The sequence below is a fragment of the Megascapheus bottae genome, chromosome 4 (genome assembly GCF_031878675.1).
Source record: "Megascapheus bottae isolate mThoBot1 chromosome 4, mThoBot2.hap1, whole genome shotgun sequence".
Classification (NCBI taxonomy): domain Eukaryota; kingdom Metazoa; phylum Chordata; class Mammalia; order Rodentia; family Geomyidae; genus Megascapheus; species Megascapheus bottae.
Genome location: NC_143512.1, coordinates 55,256,634 through 55,273,028, shown reverse-complemented (window position 1 = coordinate 55,273,028; position 16,395 = coordinate 55,256,634). Strand labels below are relative to the sequence as shown.

General features: G+C 41.4%; 1 protein-coding gene across 2 annotated transcripts in view; it reads right to left on the bottom strand.

The window, feature by feature from the left end:
• The window catches only part of Plpp1 (phospholipid phosphatase 1), an 82,996-nt gene extending 67,151 nt beyond the window's left edge, over window positions 1-15,845 (bottom strand). Inside the window, exon 1 of one of the 2 annotated variants that reach the window (XM_090331939.1) lies at window positions 15,383-15,845. In XM_090331939.1, the coding sequence (XP_090188065.1) occupies window positions 15,383-15,440 (58 nt within the window). In that variant the 5' untranslated portion in view covers window positions 15,441-15,845. The remainder of the gene's footprint in view (window positions 1-15,382) is intronic. The other variant, XM_090331940.1, reaches the window with a different exon arrangement.
• Window positions 15,846-16,395: the final 550 nt, after the last annotated feature.

Genomic DNA, 16,395 nt, shown 5'->3' with positions numbered 1-16,395 from the left:
ATAAAGTTCCATTGAAATTGATGCAAAGTTATCCAAAGGACATGGGTAGAGACAAAATAAGAATCTGATTTCCAAACTAATAGCTCCTTCTATAAACCACACTTCTAACTCTTTAAATAAAGTTACACTAATTGCTCTTCCCTAAAAATTCATCTACAATGTCAAATCTTGACTAGGGGGAAAATTCTTACCAACACTTATATCCAAATTTTCAAATTTTGTTAACTACTAGACTTTATTCGATGGCACATTTAGAATTTCACCCATATTTCAGGACATAAAGTAAGTTTTAATATAGATATCCAACAAAAGCTGTCAAGTTAGCATTAGCCATAACTTGTCCAACAAGTTTTGATAGTATCAGGAAAACATTTTCTCCAGCTGGGCCATTGGGTCAGACATAGAAAATATTTGGAAAGGAACAATTTAAAATTTCTGTCTCTAGCAGAGCACGGTGGCTCACACCTGTAATCCTACTCAGGAGGCTGAGATCTAAGGATCAAGGTTCAAAGCCAGCCCTAGCACAAAATGACCCCAGACTCTTATCTCCAACTAATCTCTAGAAAACGGGAAGTGAGGCTGCGCTCAAGGGTAGGGCAGGAAGAGCCAGGCCCTATGACCCACAAAAACAAAACAAAACAAAACAAAAAACCAAACATAAAATACCTGTCTCAATACTCTGGTTACTCTTCAACTCATATAACCCTTTCACCTTTTACTTCAAGTCCTACCTTTTACCTATGTTCTTTAAATATATATACATATATAACAAATGCCACTGCTACACTATATAAATTAGACTGAAGATATTTTCTAAAACAAATTGGGAGATTATTTTGAAGGTGTTTCTTTAAGGAAAAAATTTATAAAAGTATTGATCTCATTTTTACTTGACCATATATTTAACAAATTATCTCAGCTGAATTCAGAACCATCTCAAAACACTAGAGATGAGTGTGATGGTTAAACACATTTTAGTGGGGGATGGCGGATTCAGTAGGGCTTGAATTCAAGGCCTGGACAATATCCCTGAGCTTTTCTGCTCAAGGCTCTGCCACTTGGAGCCACAGGTCCACTTCTTGTGGTTCATTGGAAAAGCAAGTTTCACATACCTTCTTGCTTGGGCTGGCTTCAAATGGCAATCCTCAGATGTCCTGAGTAGCTAGGGTTGCAGGCGTGAGCCACCAGTGTCCAGTTACACATTATTTTCTTCAATTCTTATTGATCAAAAAAGTTACAAAGAAAACCAATATGTATAGGTCTTAGCTGGTATATATTCAATACCTTCATGTTTTAGCAGTGCAGTACTAAGAAAAGTGATGACAATTCAAACTATACCATCTCTATCACAAGCACTTTATTCCCATTTCTAATTCATTGTTCTCTCTCAAATAATGTTCATCCATTCAGTTACCCTACCTATGAGCTATGTGAATACTGATCACCCAGAAATATAACCAGAAGTATAAAATTAGGTATTTGGTTCCAGAAAGAAATACATTAGAAGTAACTGAACATTTCTAGGACTGAACATACTAGGAAGTGGGAATCGAAATATGAACTAGGATACATCTTAAAGCTGTTTACAATATAATTAGGACTACATTAAACAATATCCCAAAAGAAATGTCACCAGTACATAAAAATCACATTTAAATACTATGTGGCATATAAGACGAGCCTAAATGAAAGGAACTCTAGGATACAGAAACAAGGGCTTTATCTTGTGTGATTGATGGTTTTAATGTACTGTTATTTCTCTTTTCTTTTTTTGCCCTTATGCTTAATCCCATATTCTTATTGCATCTGACTTGGTTACCTGGTACATTGTATATATGTTTATTTTAAATAGGAAAGGGAAGGGGGGGATAACAAGATGATTGGGAGGAGGTGGAGAGGAGGAAACGGGGGACAAAAACATGAGAAGGAGCCAGGCACGGTGGCTCTGTCTAAGAGCCTAGCTACTCAGAAGGCTGAGCTCTGAGCATCAAGATTCAAAGCCAGCCCATGCACAAAGAGACCTGAGATTCTTATCTCCAATCAACCACAAGAGAATGGGAAGTGGGACTTAGATCAATGGTAGAGTGGTAGCCTTGAGCTGAAGAGCTCAGGGACAGAGCCCAGGCCAGGTTCAAGCCCCATGACTCCTCCTTTCCCCCCCAAAAAAACCATGAGTATCAATGTGTGAGAAGTAATGCACCTATGACCTGATGAATGTAACTGTAACCTCTTTATATATTATCCTGACAATTAAAAAAAATACTATGTGGTATGAAATTAGTTTACTAAGTTAATAATGATAACCAAAGCAGTACTTCAATGCTTACTACAGTTTAGACTGTGCTAAATAAATGTACAAATATTGTCTCATACATTACCTCATCTAATTTCACAGCACTATGGGGAAGGCACTATTAGCATCAGCTTTTTCCTCATTGGATGAGGAAACTCATGGGCAACTGAGGTGACCTGCAGTAACAAATATCTCAAGAGTGGCTTACTTAAGTATACTGCTTATTCATTCATGTGACAAATATCGCAATGCTTACTACATGCTACATACTTTCTAAACACTCATAATACAATAACATGTACAGATTGGTATGAACTTGGCAATATCAAAAGTAATGCTCTCAAAACTTTACCCCTAGCCAGGCTCAGGCCTGTAATCCTAGCTACTCAGGAGGTGGAAATCTGAGGAATGAGTTTCAAAACCAGCCTAGGAATGGAAATCCATGAGACTCTTATCTCCATCCAGTTAACCTCCAGAAAATGGGAAGTGGTGCTGTGGCTCAAGGGGTAGGGTGACAGCCTTGAACTGAAGAGCTCAGGGACAATGCCTAGGCCCAGAATTCAAGTCCCATGACAGACAAAAAAAACCCAAAAAACAAAAAAGCACTTTACCCCTGCCGAAAGAAAAACAATGGTACCAGGAAAAATTGTCACTAAATATTAAAAGTCAGGCTTCATTCGAATATCTTACTATCTCCCCTTCCAAAGCTCTGTGTACCTCTTGAAGATGAAGACTTTATTTCACTCACTCTAGGTAGTCTCAAGTGCCTAGACATCACAGGCACTCAATACTTACAGTATTACTATAATTTCTTATGAGTCTGCCTTCTACAGTAAGCAAGAAGCTACTAAGAAATACATAGATTTTATTTTTCCAACCATTTTCGTACTCATGGTGGTACAACATAAAATGGAATTAACACTATATACTTCACAGAATTCTATGACCTTTCAACTTTAGTAAATATTAAGATATTTACCAGAAGCACATTCATGGACTTTAAATAATGGGGTTTGTTTTCTCTTTGTACCACTCAATCAGGCTATCCATTACTCCCTACAGTTGTTGCAAATAAACCAACAGGCAAAGCAGAACCTGGCTTAACAAGCTGCCAATTAACTGCAAAGCTCATCTACTACACATTTCCTATATGTCATCTTCCTGGACACCACACCCTGAAAAAAGACTCAGGAAACATTTCCAAGCAGTGACAACTTAGGATTAAACCATGAGTTTCTAACTATATCTGCTGGAATGCCTTACCAAAGGTGACGGTGAACACTAAATACATGATTCACTCAAAATACAGGAAGTTCAAAGGTTCCTTCTTTCCTGGGAAGTCAGAAGGAATGCCTGCAACATTGCTATTTGAAGAAAGGACTGTAGGCATGTTACTAAACAGGGCCATTAGGTACACTGTCCAGTTACCCGTCCTCAACAAATTAGCTTGTTTGCTAACTCTCAGTAGTTATTCATTTAAATTATGAAAAAGTGCTTCTTTTAAACATATATGCATAACATATGATGAGAAGAATTTGATTCTGAAAATACATCACCACTAAACAGGATTAAGAAAGTCATAAAGCATTTGGGCCTATAATGTTCAGTGCTTCATACAGTCAACCAATTTCCCCTATCTCTAATCCCTCATCTTTTACATTCATTACAACCTTGTCGAAATCTGGACCAGTAAATCAATGTTTGAAACCTACAGTCCTCAGCCAGGCTCATAACTGTAATTCTAGCTACTTAAGAGCTGAAATCAAAAAGACTACAGTTCAAAACCAGTAAAAAAAAAAAAAAAAAAAGTTGGCTAGAAGCATGGCATAGTTGGAAGAGCACTAGCTAAAAGCAAAATGAATGAATTTCTAGGCCAAGCTCAAACCCCAGTACTAAGGGGAGAAATTTGTAATCCTCAAAAATGTGTTTACAACTGCAGATCCATACCAATTCTTAGCTGGGCTGTTTTGGGTGAGTTTCCCAAGTATTCTAGGCCTCAGTTTTAGTATCTGCAAAATAGGGATGACCAAACAACTCTTGCTGAGCAAGCAGTTTAAACTGTACAAGCTATACAAAGCCTAAGAGCACTAAATAAATGTTAGCTGTTATTATCATCCCCTCCTACTTAAAAATAAAAACTAAAAAAATTACTAATAAGAACAGAGATGGGAACTGGGTCTCAGTGGCTCATGCCTGTAATCGTAGCTACTCAGGAGGTTGAGATCTGAGGATCACAGTTCAAAACAAGCCTGGCCAGGAAAGTCTGTAAGACTTTTATCTCCAATAAACTACTTAGAAAAAGCTAGATTGGGTGCTGTGGTTCAAGTGATAGAGCAATAGTCTTGAGTACAAAGAGGCTCAGGGAAAGCACTGAAGGCCCTAAGTTAAGCCCCTAGTCTGCCAGGAAAAAAAAAAAAAAATCTCCAATTTGCCAGCAAAATGCATGGTTGAAATGGTAGCATGCCAGCTGTAGAAGAAAGGGGAAAAAGAAAGCTAAGCAAGAGTTCAGGCTGATGTCTGCAAAGAAGACAGAGAGAGAGAGAGAGAATATAAAAGGAGCACTTGCCTAGCATACATGTGGCCCTTGATTTGATCACCAGCATCAGGAAAGAAAAATACAGATGTATAGTATAAACCAGCCTTGTTGGCCTGTTTTCTATTACAAAATGTGCTTTCCTCATCAACAACTCATCTTCCCTATGCTTGGACTCCTCCCATAACTTCTCCTTATTCTCAATATAAACATCTCTCAATACATCATCTCAATTTCTCAGAGAAGCATCTTTGAGACTGCCACCCCCAAAGTTTTACTTTGTTACAACCATTTTAATTATTGTATGTTTTTACAAACCTTTGTAATTTTCATATGTTTGTATAGAGAATTTATCTTTTTTTTTTTTTTTGCCAGTCCTGGGCTTGAGCTCAGGGCCTGAGCACTGTCCTTGGACTTTCTCAAGGCTAGAGCTCTACCACTTGAGCCTCAGCACCACTTCCAGCTTTTTTCTATGTATGTGGTGCCAAGGAATCTAACCCGGGTCTTCGTGCATGCTAGGCAAGCACTTTAACCACTAGGCCAAACTCCCGGCCCCTTATCTATTTTTTTGCACTGGCATTTTCAGCTCCTAGCATGGTACTAAGCAATTATATACATTCAATGAATAAATGAAAGGTACAAAAATCAAGCAAGCAACCAGTGGCTCAGGCCTATAGTCAGAAGGCTAAGATCTAAGGATTGTGGTTTGAAGCCAATAAGAGCAGAAAAGTCTGAGACTCTTATCTTCAATTAGCCTCAAGAAGGAAAGGAAAGGAAAGGAAAGGAAAGGAAAGGAAAGGGGAAAGGAAAGGAAAGGGGAAAGGAAAGGAAAGGGGAAAGGAAAGGAAAGGGGGAAAGGAAAGGAAAGGGGAAAGGAAAGGAAAGGGGAAAGGAAAGGAAAGGGGAAAGGAAAGGAAAGGGGAAAGGAAAGGAAAGGGGAAAGGAAAGGAAAGGTGGAAAGGAAAGGAAAGGGGAAAGGAAAGGAAAGGGGAAAGGAAAGGAAAGGAAAGGGGAAAGGAAAGGAAAGGGGAAAGGAAAGGAAAGGGGAAAGGAAAGGAAAGGGGAAAGGAAAGGAAAGGGGAAAGGAAAGGAAAGGGGAAAGGAAAGGAAAGGGGAAAGGAAAGGAAAGGGGAAAGGAAAGGAAAGGGGAAAGGAAAGGAAAGGGGAAAGGAAAGGAAAGGGGAAAGGAAAGGAAAGGGGAAAGGAAAGGAAAGAGGAAAGGAAAGGAAAGAGGAAAGGAAAGGAAAGAGGAAAGGAAAGGAAAGAGGAAAGGAAAGAGGAAAGAGGAAAGGAAAGAGGAAAGAGGAAAGGAAAGAGGAAAGGAAAGGAAAGGAAAGGAAAGGAAAGGAAAGGAAAGGAAAGGAAAGGAAAGGAAAGGAAGGAGGAAAGGAAAGAGGGAAAGAAAGGAAAGGGTGGCACAAGTGGTAAAGTGCCAGCCTTGAGTGAAAAAGCCAAAGGACAGTGACAAAGGACAATGTACAATTACAGTCACCCCAAAACCTTAAGAAATTGGTTCTTTAACAAGGGAATAGGCCAGTGCTAAGACCTGAGCAATAAATGTGAAGGTATAGCTAATTCTCATTTTCTGAAATAGGGTTGAAACTCAGGACTTATCACTGTATAAAGTATCTGTTTTTCCATTATTTAGTTACATTCTACCACAGACCAACACAGATCAATTTCTACCATGCCTAGAATTACCACTACTTGGAGATTGCCGGGGCCAGCCGGCAGCAAACCAGGGTTCACAGATTGGGGTTCCTGAAATAGGGGGCAAGGACTAGGAAAAAATAGAAGAGAGACAGACACACCGGGTCCGGGATGTCTGCAGTCCAGGTAAAGACTGCCCCATTTATTTTCCACTCCAGCCCCTTCCCTTCTTGAGACCCAGGGAACTTCCAGGTGTTACATTCATATGGTAAATCTCAGGTCATTTAAACAGAATAAGGCCAGAAAACAATAAGACAATAAAGCCATTGTCTGATGCAAATCAAGGTACAGTTTGATTCCACTCTGGCTCCCAACAGGAGATAATATATATGTGTATATGTGTGTGTGTGTGTGTGTGTGTGTGTGTGGCTTTTACATGTGATAGATAAAACACTAGGCTTCAAATTCATTCTATGAGTACTCATGGAAAATATTTTACAGTGTGTTTTATAGTTTGTAGTTTCTACAAAACTAGTGTGTGATACTTTTACTCATTTAATGATTGTGTTGTATGTTGTAGGATTATTTTAGTTGAGCACTGGTGTTCATGACTGCCCATAAAACCAGCTACTAAGGAGACAGAGAACTGGAGGATAATGGTTCAAGCCCAGTTCAAAACACACACACACACACACACACACACACGTACATACGTACATAATGAACAGGGCTCTAAGAAGATCCCCAAGTTCAAAGTGTAATACTACAAAATAATAATAATAATAAGTGCAAAGCATTTCTGAAAATACTTTACATACTGACACCTCCCCCACACTCACAGTCATGGGGCTTGAACTTTGGGCCTGAGCGCTACCTCGCTGTCTCTGAGCTCTACAGCTCAGGGCCTTACCCCTGGACCTGGGTGTTGTCCCTGAGCTATTCAGCTCAAGGTTACCACCCTATACCTAAAGGCACAGCATCACTTCCGGTTTTCTAGTGGTTAATTGGAGATCAGAGTCTCTTGGACTTTAGTGCCTGGGGGAGCAGGCTTTGAAGGGCAATCCTCAGCTCTCAGCCTCAGGAGTAGCTAGGATTATAGGTGTTGAGCCACCACACCCGGCACATACTGACATTTTAAGGTCACACCATAAATGAAGAAAATGCAATTTGAAGACAGGCAGTATGGTATAATGTCCACTGCCTGAGTATGTTATCTCTAATGTTAAAAAAAAATTGCTTTTTTTAGAACGGGGGAAAACAAGATGAGGAGTGGGGGAGGGGGAAAGGGAAATGGAGACCATGACATGTGAAAGGGTATCAATGTGTGGGAATTAAGGCACCATTTATCTGGCAAATATCATGTAACCCTTTTATTAATTACAATAAAAATTATATTAATGGGCCGGGAGTTTGGCCTAGTGGTAGAGTGCTTGCCTAGCATGCACAAAGACCCGGGTTCGATTCCTTGGTACCACATACTTAGAAAAAGCTAGAAGTGGTGCTGAGGCTCAAGTGGTAGAGTTCTATCCTTGAGAGAAAAAAATCCAAGGACAGTGCTCAGGCCCTGAGCTTACGCCCAGGACTGGCAAAAAAAAAAAAAAAAAAAAAAATTATATTAAAAATAGGTTTTTATTAAATAGGTTTTTATTAATATGGTTTTTTTTAAAGTCACTTCCAACTTTAGGCTGGTTTCAGAAAAATAACAAAACTTCCTGAGTTACTTTTCACTTACACATAAAAGTTGAATATGCAAAGGACAGAAGGAAGAAAATAAGGAATTATGGAAAGAAAAAAAATTAAAGAGGGTAAGAGGAGAAAGAATAGGGTGAAGGGAAAGATAAGGAACTTTGCAACAATCATTCATAATCTCTGGATAATGAATCATGCTTTTCTGAAATAAATTAAGACAAGACAGTAACTACATAATCAGACTATATTATTCAGACCATATTATTTATTCATACTATATTATTTCCATCTCAATTGTGGAAGACAAATTAGAAGAAATAGGCAGTTTACTACATTCTTTGCCACAAAAACTAAGGTTATATGCTAGTTAATATACCTAAAATCTAGAGTTTAGTCACTTTTACTGCCAACATCTTTTTGTAGTGCTAATATTTAGTTTAAACTAACTTCAGCTTGTTATACAAAGGAATCATAATAACTCCCTCCAAAAACAAATAATTCCCCAAACAGATTAATTTTAGTATGGCTCAGTCAAAGCTGACAAAATGAGAAAGACATTAATAAAAAATCATAGCATCTCTGTGTTTCCAAAAGGATGTAATTCAAAAACAATAGGAGGAAGAACTTGTCATAAAATATGTAGGGGGGAGCATTATCTAAATATTTCCATTCTCTATCCAAAACAAGGCAAATGTAAGTTAACACTGGCCTTAAGTGCCAAATAATAACAATTTCTTCTATGCCCCTTACTTTTGTTCCAAACTATAAACGTATATTTGTTTCATATTAATATAATTGTATCTTTTGTAAACATAGAATTGAATCTTGATTTATTCAAATATTTTAATTTTTTTTTTTTTGTGTCAGTCGTGGGCTTGAGCTCAGGGCCTGAGCACTGTCCTTGGACTTTCTCAAGGTTAGAACTCTACCACTTGAGCCTCAGCACCATTTCTGGCTTTTTTCTATGCATGTGGTACCGAGGAATCAAACCCGGGTCTTCGTGCATGCTAGGCAAGCACTCTACCACTAGGCCAAACTCCCGGCCCCAAGTATTTTAATTTTTGCATTAAAATTAAAGAACTTATTTATTTAAAAAATTACTCACTTAAGAAAAAGCTAGAGAATTTTCACCAGAAGCAATAGAAATTTCCTTAGTTGGGGTTAGAAGATGACAAAATAATAAGTCAGTCAAGCTAGCCACTATGTCCTAGTTATTTTTATCTTTAGTATCTAACAATACCTAGTGACCACTAGTCAACAAATGTGTTACATAGTAAGAGAAAGAACAAACCAGTATTAGAAAGGGGAAAGCACAAAATACAAAAGTCTATTCTTGGTCAACAGTTTGGCCTAGTGGTAGAGTGCTTGCCTAGCACGCATGAAGACCCGGGTTTGATTCCTCAGTACCACATACATAGAAAAAAGCTGGAAGTGGTGCTGTGGCTCAAGTGGTAGAGGCACGCTAGCCTTGAGAAAGCCAAAGGACAGTGCCCAAGCCCTGAGTTCAAAGCCTAGGACTGGCCAAAAAAAAAAAGTACAATTAAAAGTTTATTCTTGGGGCTGGGAGTTTGGCCTAGTGCTTGCCTAGCATGCACAAAGATCAGGGTTTAATTCCTCAGTACCACATACTTAGAAGGAAAAAAAAAGCCAGAAGTGGTGCTGAGGCTCAGGTGGTGGAGTTCTAACCTTGAGAAAGTCCAAGGACAGTGCTCAGGCCCTGGGCTCAAGCCCAGGACTGGCAAAAAAAAAAAAAAAAGTCTAGAGCCAGGAGTTTGGCCTAGTGGTTAAAGTGCTTGCCTAGCATGCACGAAGACCCGGGTTCGATTCCTTGGTACCACATACATACAAAAAAGCCGGAAGTGGTGCTGAGGCTCAAGTGGTAACGCTCTAGCCTTGAGAAAGTCCAAGGACAGTGCTCAGGCCCTGAGCTCAAGCCCAGGACTGGCAAAAAAAAAAAAAAGTCTATTCTTACCACAATATCTCCCCCAACCCCACCGTGAGCTCTTTACTGAAGGGATCCATAGTGGAGATTACGAAAGGTATCATTCCTTAGGGGTACATTTATAGGGTAAGGTAAAGTGACATCAGCATTACAGTGACAAGAAGGACATCCATATTTGAGGTAATTAATACTGAGATAAGTCACAGGGACTCCACAACCACCAGTGATCACAAGCACTATTTTTGTCCCAGATTTTGTTCTCTATGACTCCACATTTAGAGCATGCTAAGGAAACTGTAACCTGTTCCCTCCTAAGAAAGCCAACACTCAGGCCCAAAGACCCCTGTTGCATCTGCTAATAAGGTGAGCTGGAACTGATGTGTAGATAGAAAAGTTACCTCACAGCTTGTTGGACATAGATGGTGTTATCAATCCAGTTCTGGCAGAGAGGAGAGAGGAGAGAGGAGAGAGGAGAGAGGAGAGAGGAGAGAGGAGAGAGAGAGAGAGAGAGAGAGAGAGAGAGAGAGAGAGAGAGAGAGAGAGAGAGAGAGAGGAAGAAGAAGAAGAAGAAGAAGAAGAGAAGAGAGAGAGAGAGAGAGAGAGAGAGAGAGAGAGAGAAGAAGAAGAAGAAGAAGAAGAAGAAGAAGAAGAAGAAGAAGAAGAAGAAGAAGAAGAAGAAGAAGAAGAGGAGAGAGAGAGAGAGAGAGAGAGGTGGGGGGGGAAGCGCTGCACAACACTCAAATAATATATTCAAGAGAATTTACTAAAGGAACCATTCTCCAAGATGTACACAGGATTTGGAGAAAGCATCTAGTGATGGTGGTGTACAGCAACACTGGGAAAAAGTTAAATCTGTAAATCTAAAGGAACAAAAGAAAGGGTCATCAGAACCCAGAAAGATCTGTAACTGAAGCGAGCTGACCGAGGAGGCTATTGAATATGAGTTGTGACCTACTCACAGAATACAGAAAAGGCCTGGCAACACAAATCCATCAGGAGGTAACTGGCTCTTCACAAAAGCAAGGATTTAGTTGAGGTAGTCAGTGGAAAGAAAGAACTGGAGGGGCAAATGGAGAAAAAGTAGTACCAAAAGGTACTACTGCCACAAAGCAAAACACAGACACTGAGAAAGGTATTGATTAGTTCCTTCCAAATATTCTAGACATCACGGGACTTACTTCAAATAACCCATGAACATGTAAATCCAGAGCAAATTCTAAGCAACTTTTGACATTTCTGCATATCTAAGGGTAAAGAGCCATTTCTAGATAGACTCAAGGCACTGATACAGATCAGAGGGTATTACAGATCACAGATCCAAGGGCACTCATGCCGCATTATCCCACTTATCATGATATACTATATATATATATGTATATGGCAAGGATTTTTCATCTTTGTATCATCAGCACATAACAAGGTACAAAGCTGACCTTCAGTCAATATGCACGTAATCAATTAATGGTTTCAGAGTCCATTAATGGCAGGATGACAAAAACAGGGAATGATGCTTAGCAATCAAACACTAACAAACTGTATCCAAGATAAAATTTAATACACAGCCACTTTCATAGCTATTCTTCATCCTTCTCTATAGAGAATATGGTCTTTTCTACAATTACAAAACCATTCATCGAAAGAACAAGATGACTTTACTTCAGAAAAGAATCAAATATAGCTCATCTATCAGGATTCTAATTGTTTTCAAGCATTTACACTGAAAGGACTAATAACTTGAGCATGTATATACACAGGAATTAATGTTACACAGTAATGATGAAGACAACTTAGGGGCAGAAACACACACAAACATATACACATACACACACAGTATGTTTAATCGTCACTTCAGAAGACATTACTCTTGGTAAAATTATAAAGTACTTTTGAAACAAAATCACATAACATCATCACATTAAAATGGAAATACAAAATGATGTTAAGAGTGGTCATTAACATAATCTGGAACATATTCACATTATAATTATGAATCACTTTCACAAAACCCTGTACTTATGAAATGCTTAATCATCTTTTTGCTGGTACAGTCAATTCTTACCTGCAGATACACCACAGGAAAACTTAAGAACAAACTGACAACTTCTTCAAGTTCTCATGATTTTACTGCTGATGGTAAATAAAAACCAAACAATATGATCCTATGCTCCCACTAGAAAATGTTTACTACAGAAATATAAGCTTTCCAAAAGCCACTGTGAAAAAAGTTTTGTATTGTCTGTTCCATGGCTCTCCTTTATTGTTATTTCTAATGAAAAATAGATGTTAAGCCTCATATCTATTAAGTAATTTGAAAGAGGTACTTACTATTTTTTTTTCCAGTCCTGGAGCTTGAACTCAGGGCCTAGGCATTGTACCTGAGCTTCTTGTGTTCAAGGCTAACACTCAACCACTTGAGCCACAGCACCACTTGTAGTTTTTTCTGTTTATATGGTACTGAAGAATTTTCCAGGGATTCAGGCATGCTAGGCAAACACTATCACTAAGCCACATTCCTAGCCCGGTACCTACTGTTTAGAAAAAATGAAGTAAAAGTTTATCTTAACACACTGAATTACTATAAAAGAAACCAGTAATATGAAAACAAACATGTTTCAAATGGTGTTTTGTTCTAAAAATTCGCAAGTCTACAAAAAACGCTTCTCATGAGCTGGACACGGTGGCTCACACCTGTAATCCTAGCTACTCAGGAGGCTGAAATCTGAGGATCAAGGTTCAAACCCAGCCCAGGCACAAAAGGACTTCAGACTCTTATCTTCAGTTAACCTCCAGAAAACAGGAAGTGGGACTTGGCTCAAGGGTAGAGCGGTAGGGTAGCCTTCAGCTGAAGAGCTCAGGAACAGTGCTCAGGCCACAAAAAAAAAAAAAAAAAAAAAAGCTTCTTGTGAAACCATTAATGGCATTTTAAGTATCTTATTTAAAGTCATCAAAAAAAAAAGTCATCATAAGCTTCAAAATGTCAGGTCAATGTAGAAATAAAATTACACCAACCTCTAGGAAACAATTATATGTTTGCTATATTGAAAATATAGGCACAGAATTTATAATTTGTTAAGTTGTACTACATACAGTCTCCCTTATTTTAAACAAACAGAACTTGTTTATGGCTTTGTATTTAATAACACTGGCTTCAGCTACCCAAGAGCAGCATATATTATGTTTCATCCCTCTTCATCATTGTTTGGTCTCTGGGAAGAAAACACCTTATTTTACAAGTTAATAATCCCATATGGTAAGAAAACAGAAGTTGATATATAATATCAATGTTTTAGTGTATATGACAATACACTAAAACTAACAAAATTATTTCTAATTAATCATTTCCTCTCCTTTCACTGAAGTTTGGATGAAGCTTGACAATGTTCCAGTAAATATTAAAATACATTTCTAATTTAATATTTTTACAAAAAGTAAACTTTCATTGCAAGTAAATATATAAACTAAGGTAGGGGTGTGTGTGTGTGCGTGCGTGCGTGTGCGTGCGTGCGTGCGTGTGTGTGTGTGTGTGTGTGTGTGTGTGTTTGAAACAGGATCTGGATATTCAGGCCAGGCAGGCCTAGAATTCAATAAGTTCCTACCTCAGCCTCCTTAATGCTAGGATTATAAGTGCACATCACACTTGGCCTAAAGATTGTCCAAAACTGTATCCCCTTCACCTAAAATTCACAAGGGGGATACACAGGAAGTATTCTGGTAAACAATAAAGACATGTCATAGATACCAGAATTTTTTTCTCAGGAATGGAAGGTGAGCAAACGTCATTATGTTCAATGTAGGTTATATTAAAAAAAAAAAAGTAACACGAAGGAAGGGTAACAATGATCAAGAACCATAGTACTCATAACTTGACTTTAGGGATTTGAACTCCTTTTTAAAAACTTCTTAGTAACAACAATTAAAAAAAAAAAAAGAACTAAGTACCTAGGGTAGGAAAGAGAGAAGGATAAGGGGGAGAGGAGGGAGGGGAATCAAGGGAGGGTAACAATGACCAAGAAGCACTGTACTCATATCATGACTTATGGAAGTTGAATCCCTATGCACTACATAAAAGAAAATTTTCCTGAGCGGTTAAAAAAATATCAGAATTTATATGAACGTGTTAAGATTGTAAGCACCTATGTGAAAGAAGAGCTGAACATTCTGGAACTACAGAGTTAAAATAGGAGGAAAACTCCCACCCCTGAGAAGCTTGCATCTTGGATGCCAGACAGCCAAAGGCAAGCATCTCAGACCCTGAGGACTTGCCAGGACTACTACTTAGATTACTTAAACAGGAGTCGCACTACCAAAACTCCAGCATGTCTTGTTGTTTTCCCTAACATAAATCGTTTGTAACGTAGCTGCCTGGCCCAATACGTATTTTAAATAAAAGTCAAAGCCACTCCTTTCAACACCTATCCCTTTATCCAAATGAGTCCAATTCTTTCTCATCATAAGGAAGAAGCACCTGGCAACCAGAAACCTGGAACTGAAGTCTTTACATCCCGCTGCAATTCCTTGCAGGGCTGTCACAGGAGATGGCAAGCTAAACCACCGCAAGGTCTGCGCAGAGAAGGAAACCGCAGTCTGAGACTCACAGACAGACAGACACACACACAGACACACACACATACACACCGGCACCCCTCCCCTCCCCCCTAAAGCAAGCATCTTCAGACCTACATGGAGGCAGGAACTTGGCATCCTCGTCCTTACTTACAACCTGACAATTTACAACCTGGCAACACCTTCTAATTAGGAGCCTTCTAGCCTTTTATAGCCGAAAAAATTAAACTTTCTCACAAGGAAGATTAAACCAGGCATAGGCGCCTGCTACTTGAGAAGCCCCGGTGCCCCACCACCACCACCACCCTACCCCGCCAGGTTCTGTAGAGAACCTGTGCGCCAGTGACTGGAACGATCTACGGTAGAAAAGGGGGAGCAGCCACCCTGCCTGCTAGACACAGAGGACAGGAGCGAAGGACCGAGCGCAGAGGCGCGAAGCAGGGCTGGGCTCAGCGCACCGAGTGGGGCGACAGACAAGGCTGGAGTGCAGGGCTTCAAAGCGGGGTCCCGCGCTGCGGAAGCACCCCCGCCCCGCGTCTCGCCCGGCAGCGGCGCCCGCACCAGGCACACCCACCCCACGCGCCGCGCCGGCTCGGAAGCAGTCCCCGCCGGGGAGACCCCGGCCCGCACGTCGGCGCGCCGCCCCGCGCCCCACCCCGCCCACCCCGGCTCGCGCGCACGCACGCCCCTCGGGCCCGCGGCGCCTACGTACCCAGCAACACGCAGAGCACATCTAGGGCCACGTACGGCAGCCGCGTCTTGTCAAACATGGTCTCCACCTGGACTGCGGGCGGCGGACCGCGCGGCGGGCAGGCGGCGTGAGGTACCCGAGTCTGGAGCCCGGATCCGGGGGAAGGCAAGGGCTCCTCCCGATTCGAGAGGGCGGACTGGGGGCCAGGCGGCACTCGGAACGCCAACAATGGCTCCCGGGACCCCTCCCCTCACAGCTCCCGCAAACACACGGTCGGGGCTGAGGCGCCGGCGTGCCAACCGCGGCAACCCTGTCGCCTCAGGCCCTCCCGGGTCGGCCCTGGCCTGCCTCGACTGCTCCTTGTCCGGTGCTCAGCGCCCTATCCAACAGGCGGAGCGTGTGGACTCGTGCTTTAAAGATGAGGACCGGTAGAGGGAGGAACGCAGCGCGGGCCCCTCCCGCCCGGCAGCACGGGATCCGCCAGAGCTCGGCCTCGCGGGCACGGGAGCGGCGGCGGCGACGGCCGCGGAGGCGGGGGCGGGGCCGGGGAAACCCCAGGCCGGGACGGACGGCCAATCACGACCGGCGGCCCCGCCCCTCCGACTTGCAGAGCCCGCCCCTCCGACCTGCAGAGCCCTCCCCGAGGTCGGGTGCTGGCTGGAGGGGCGGAGCGTGGTGCGTGGATTGGAGCTTTTGCTCCGACGCACGTTCTTCTGGTGGTCTCCGAACTCGGCCTCCTTAGTCCCTGCTGCCGGGCAACGCTGCGTTTAAAGGGGAGCTGGCCTCCGAACCCACAGTCCCGGAACCGTGCTGCCTGCCACCTCACTCTTCTTGTTTGGGGAAGAGTAATCAGGAGGTCCTCGTGGGCCCAAGTGACAGATGTTCTCTTGGCCCAAACTGTGAAGTTAGGCACTTCTCATTCCTCTTCTGTATTTGGCCTCTATTTGGGCCCAATCTGCCCCAGCTGAAGTCAGGCTTAGCAAGAATTCTGCTAAGTCAACTGACCTTGATATCTGATCTCTTAGTATCAACAA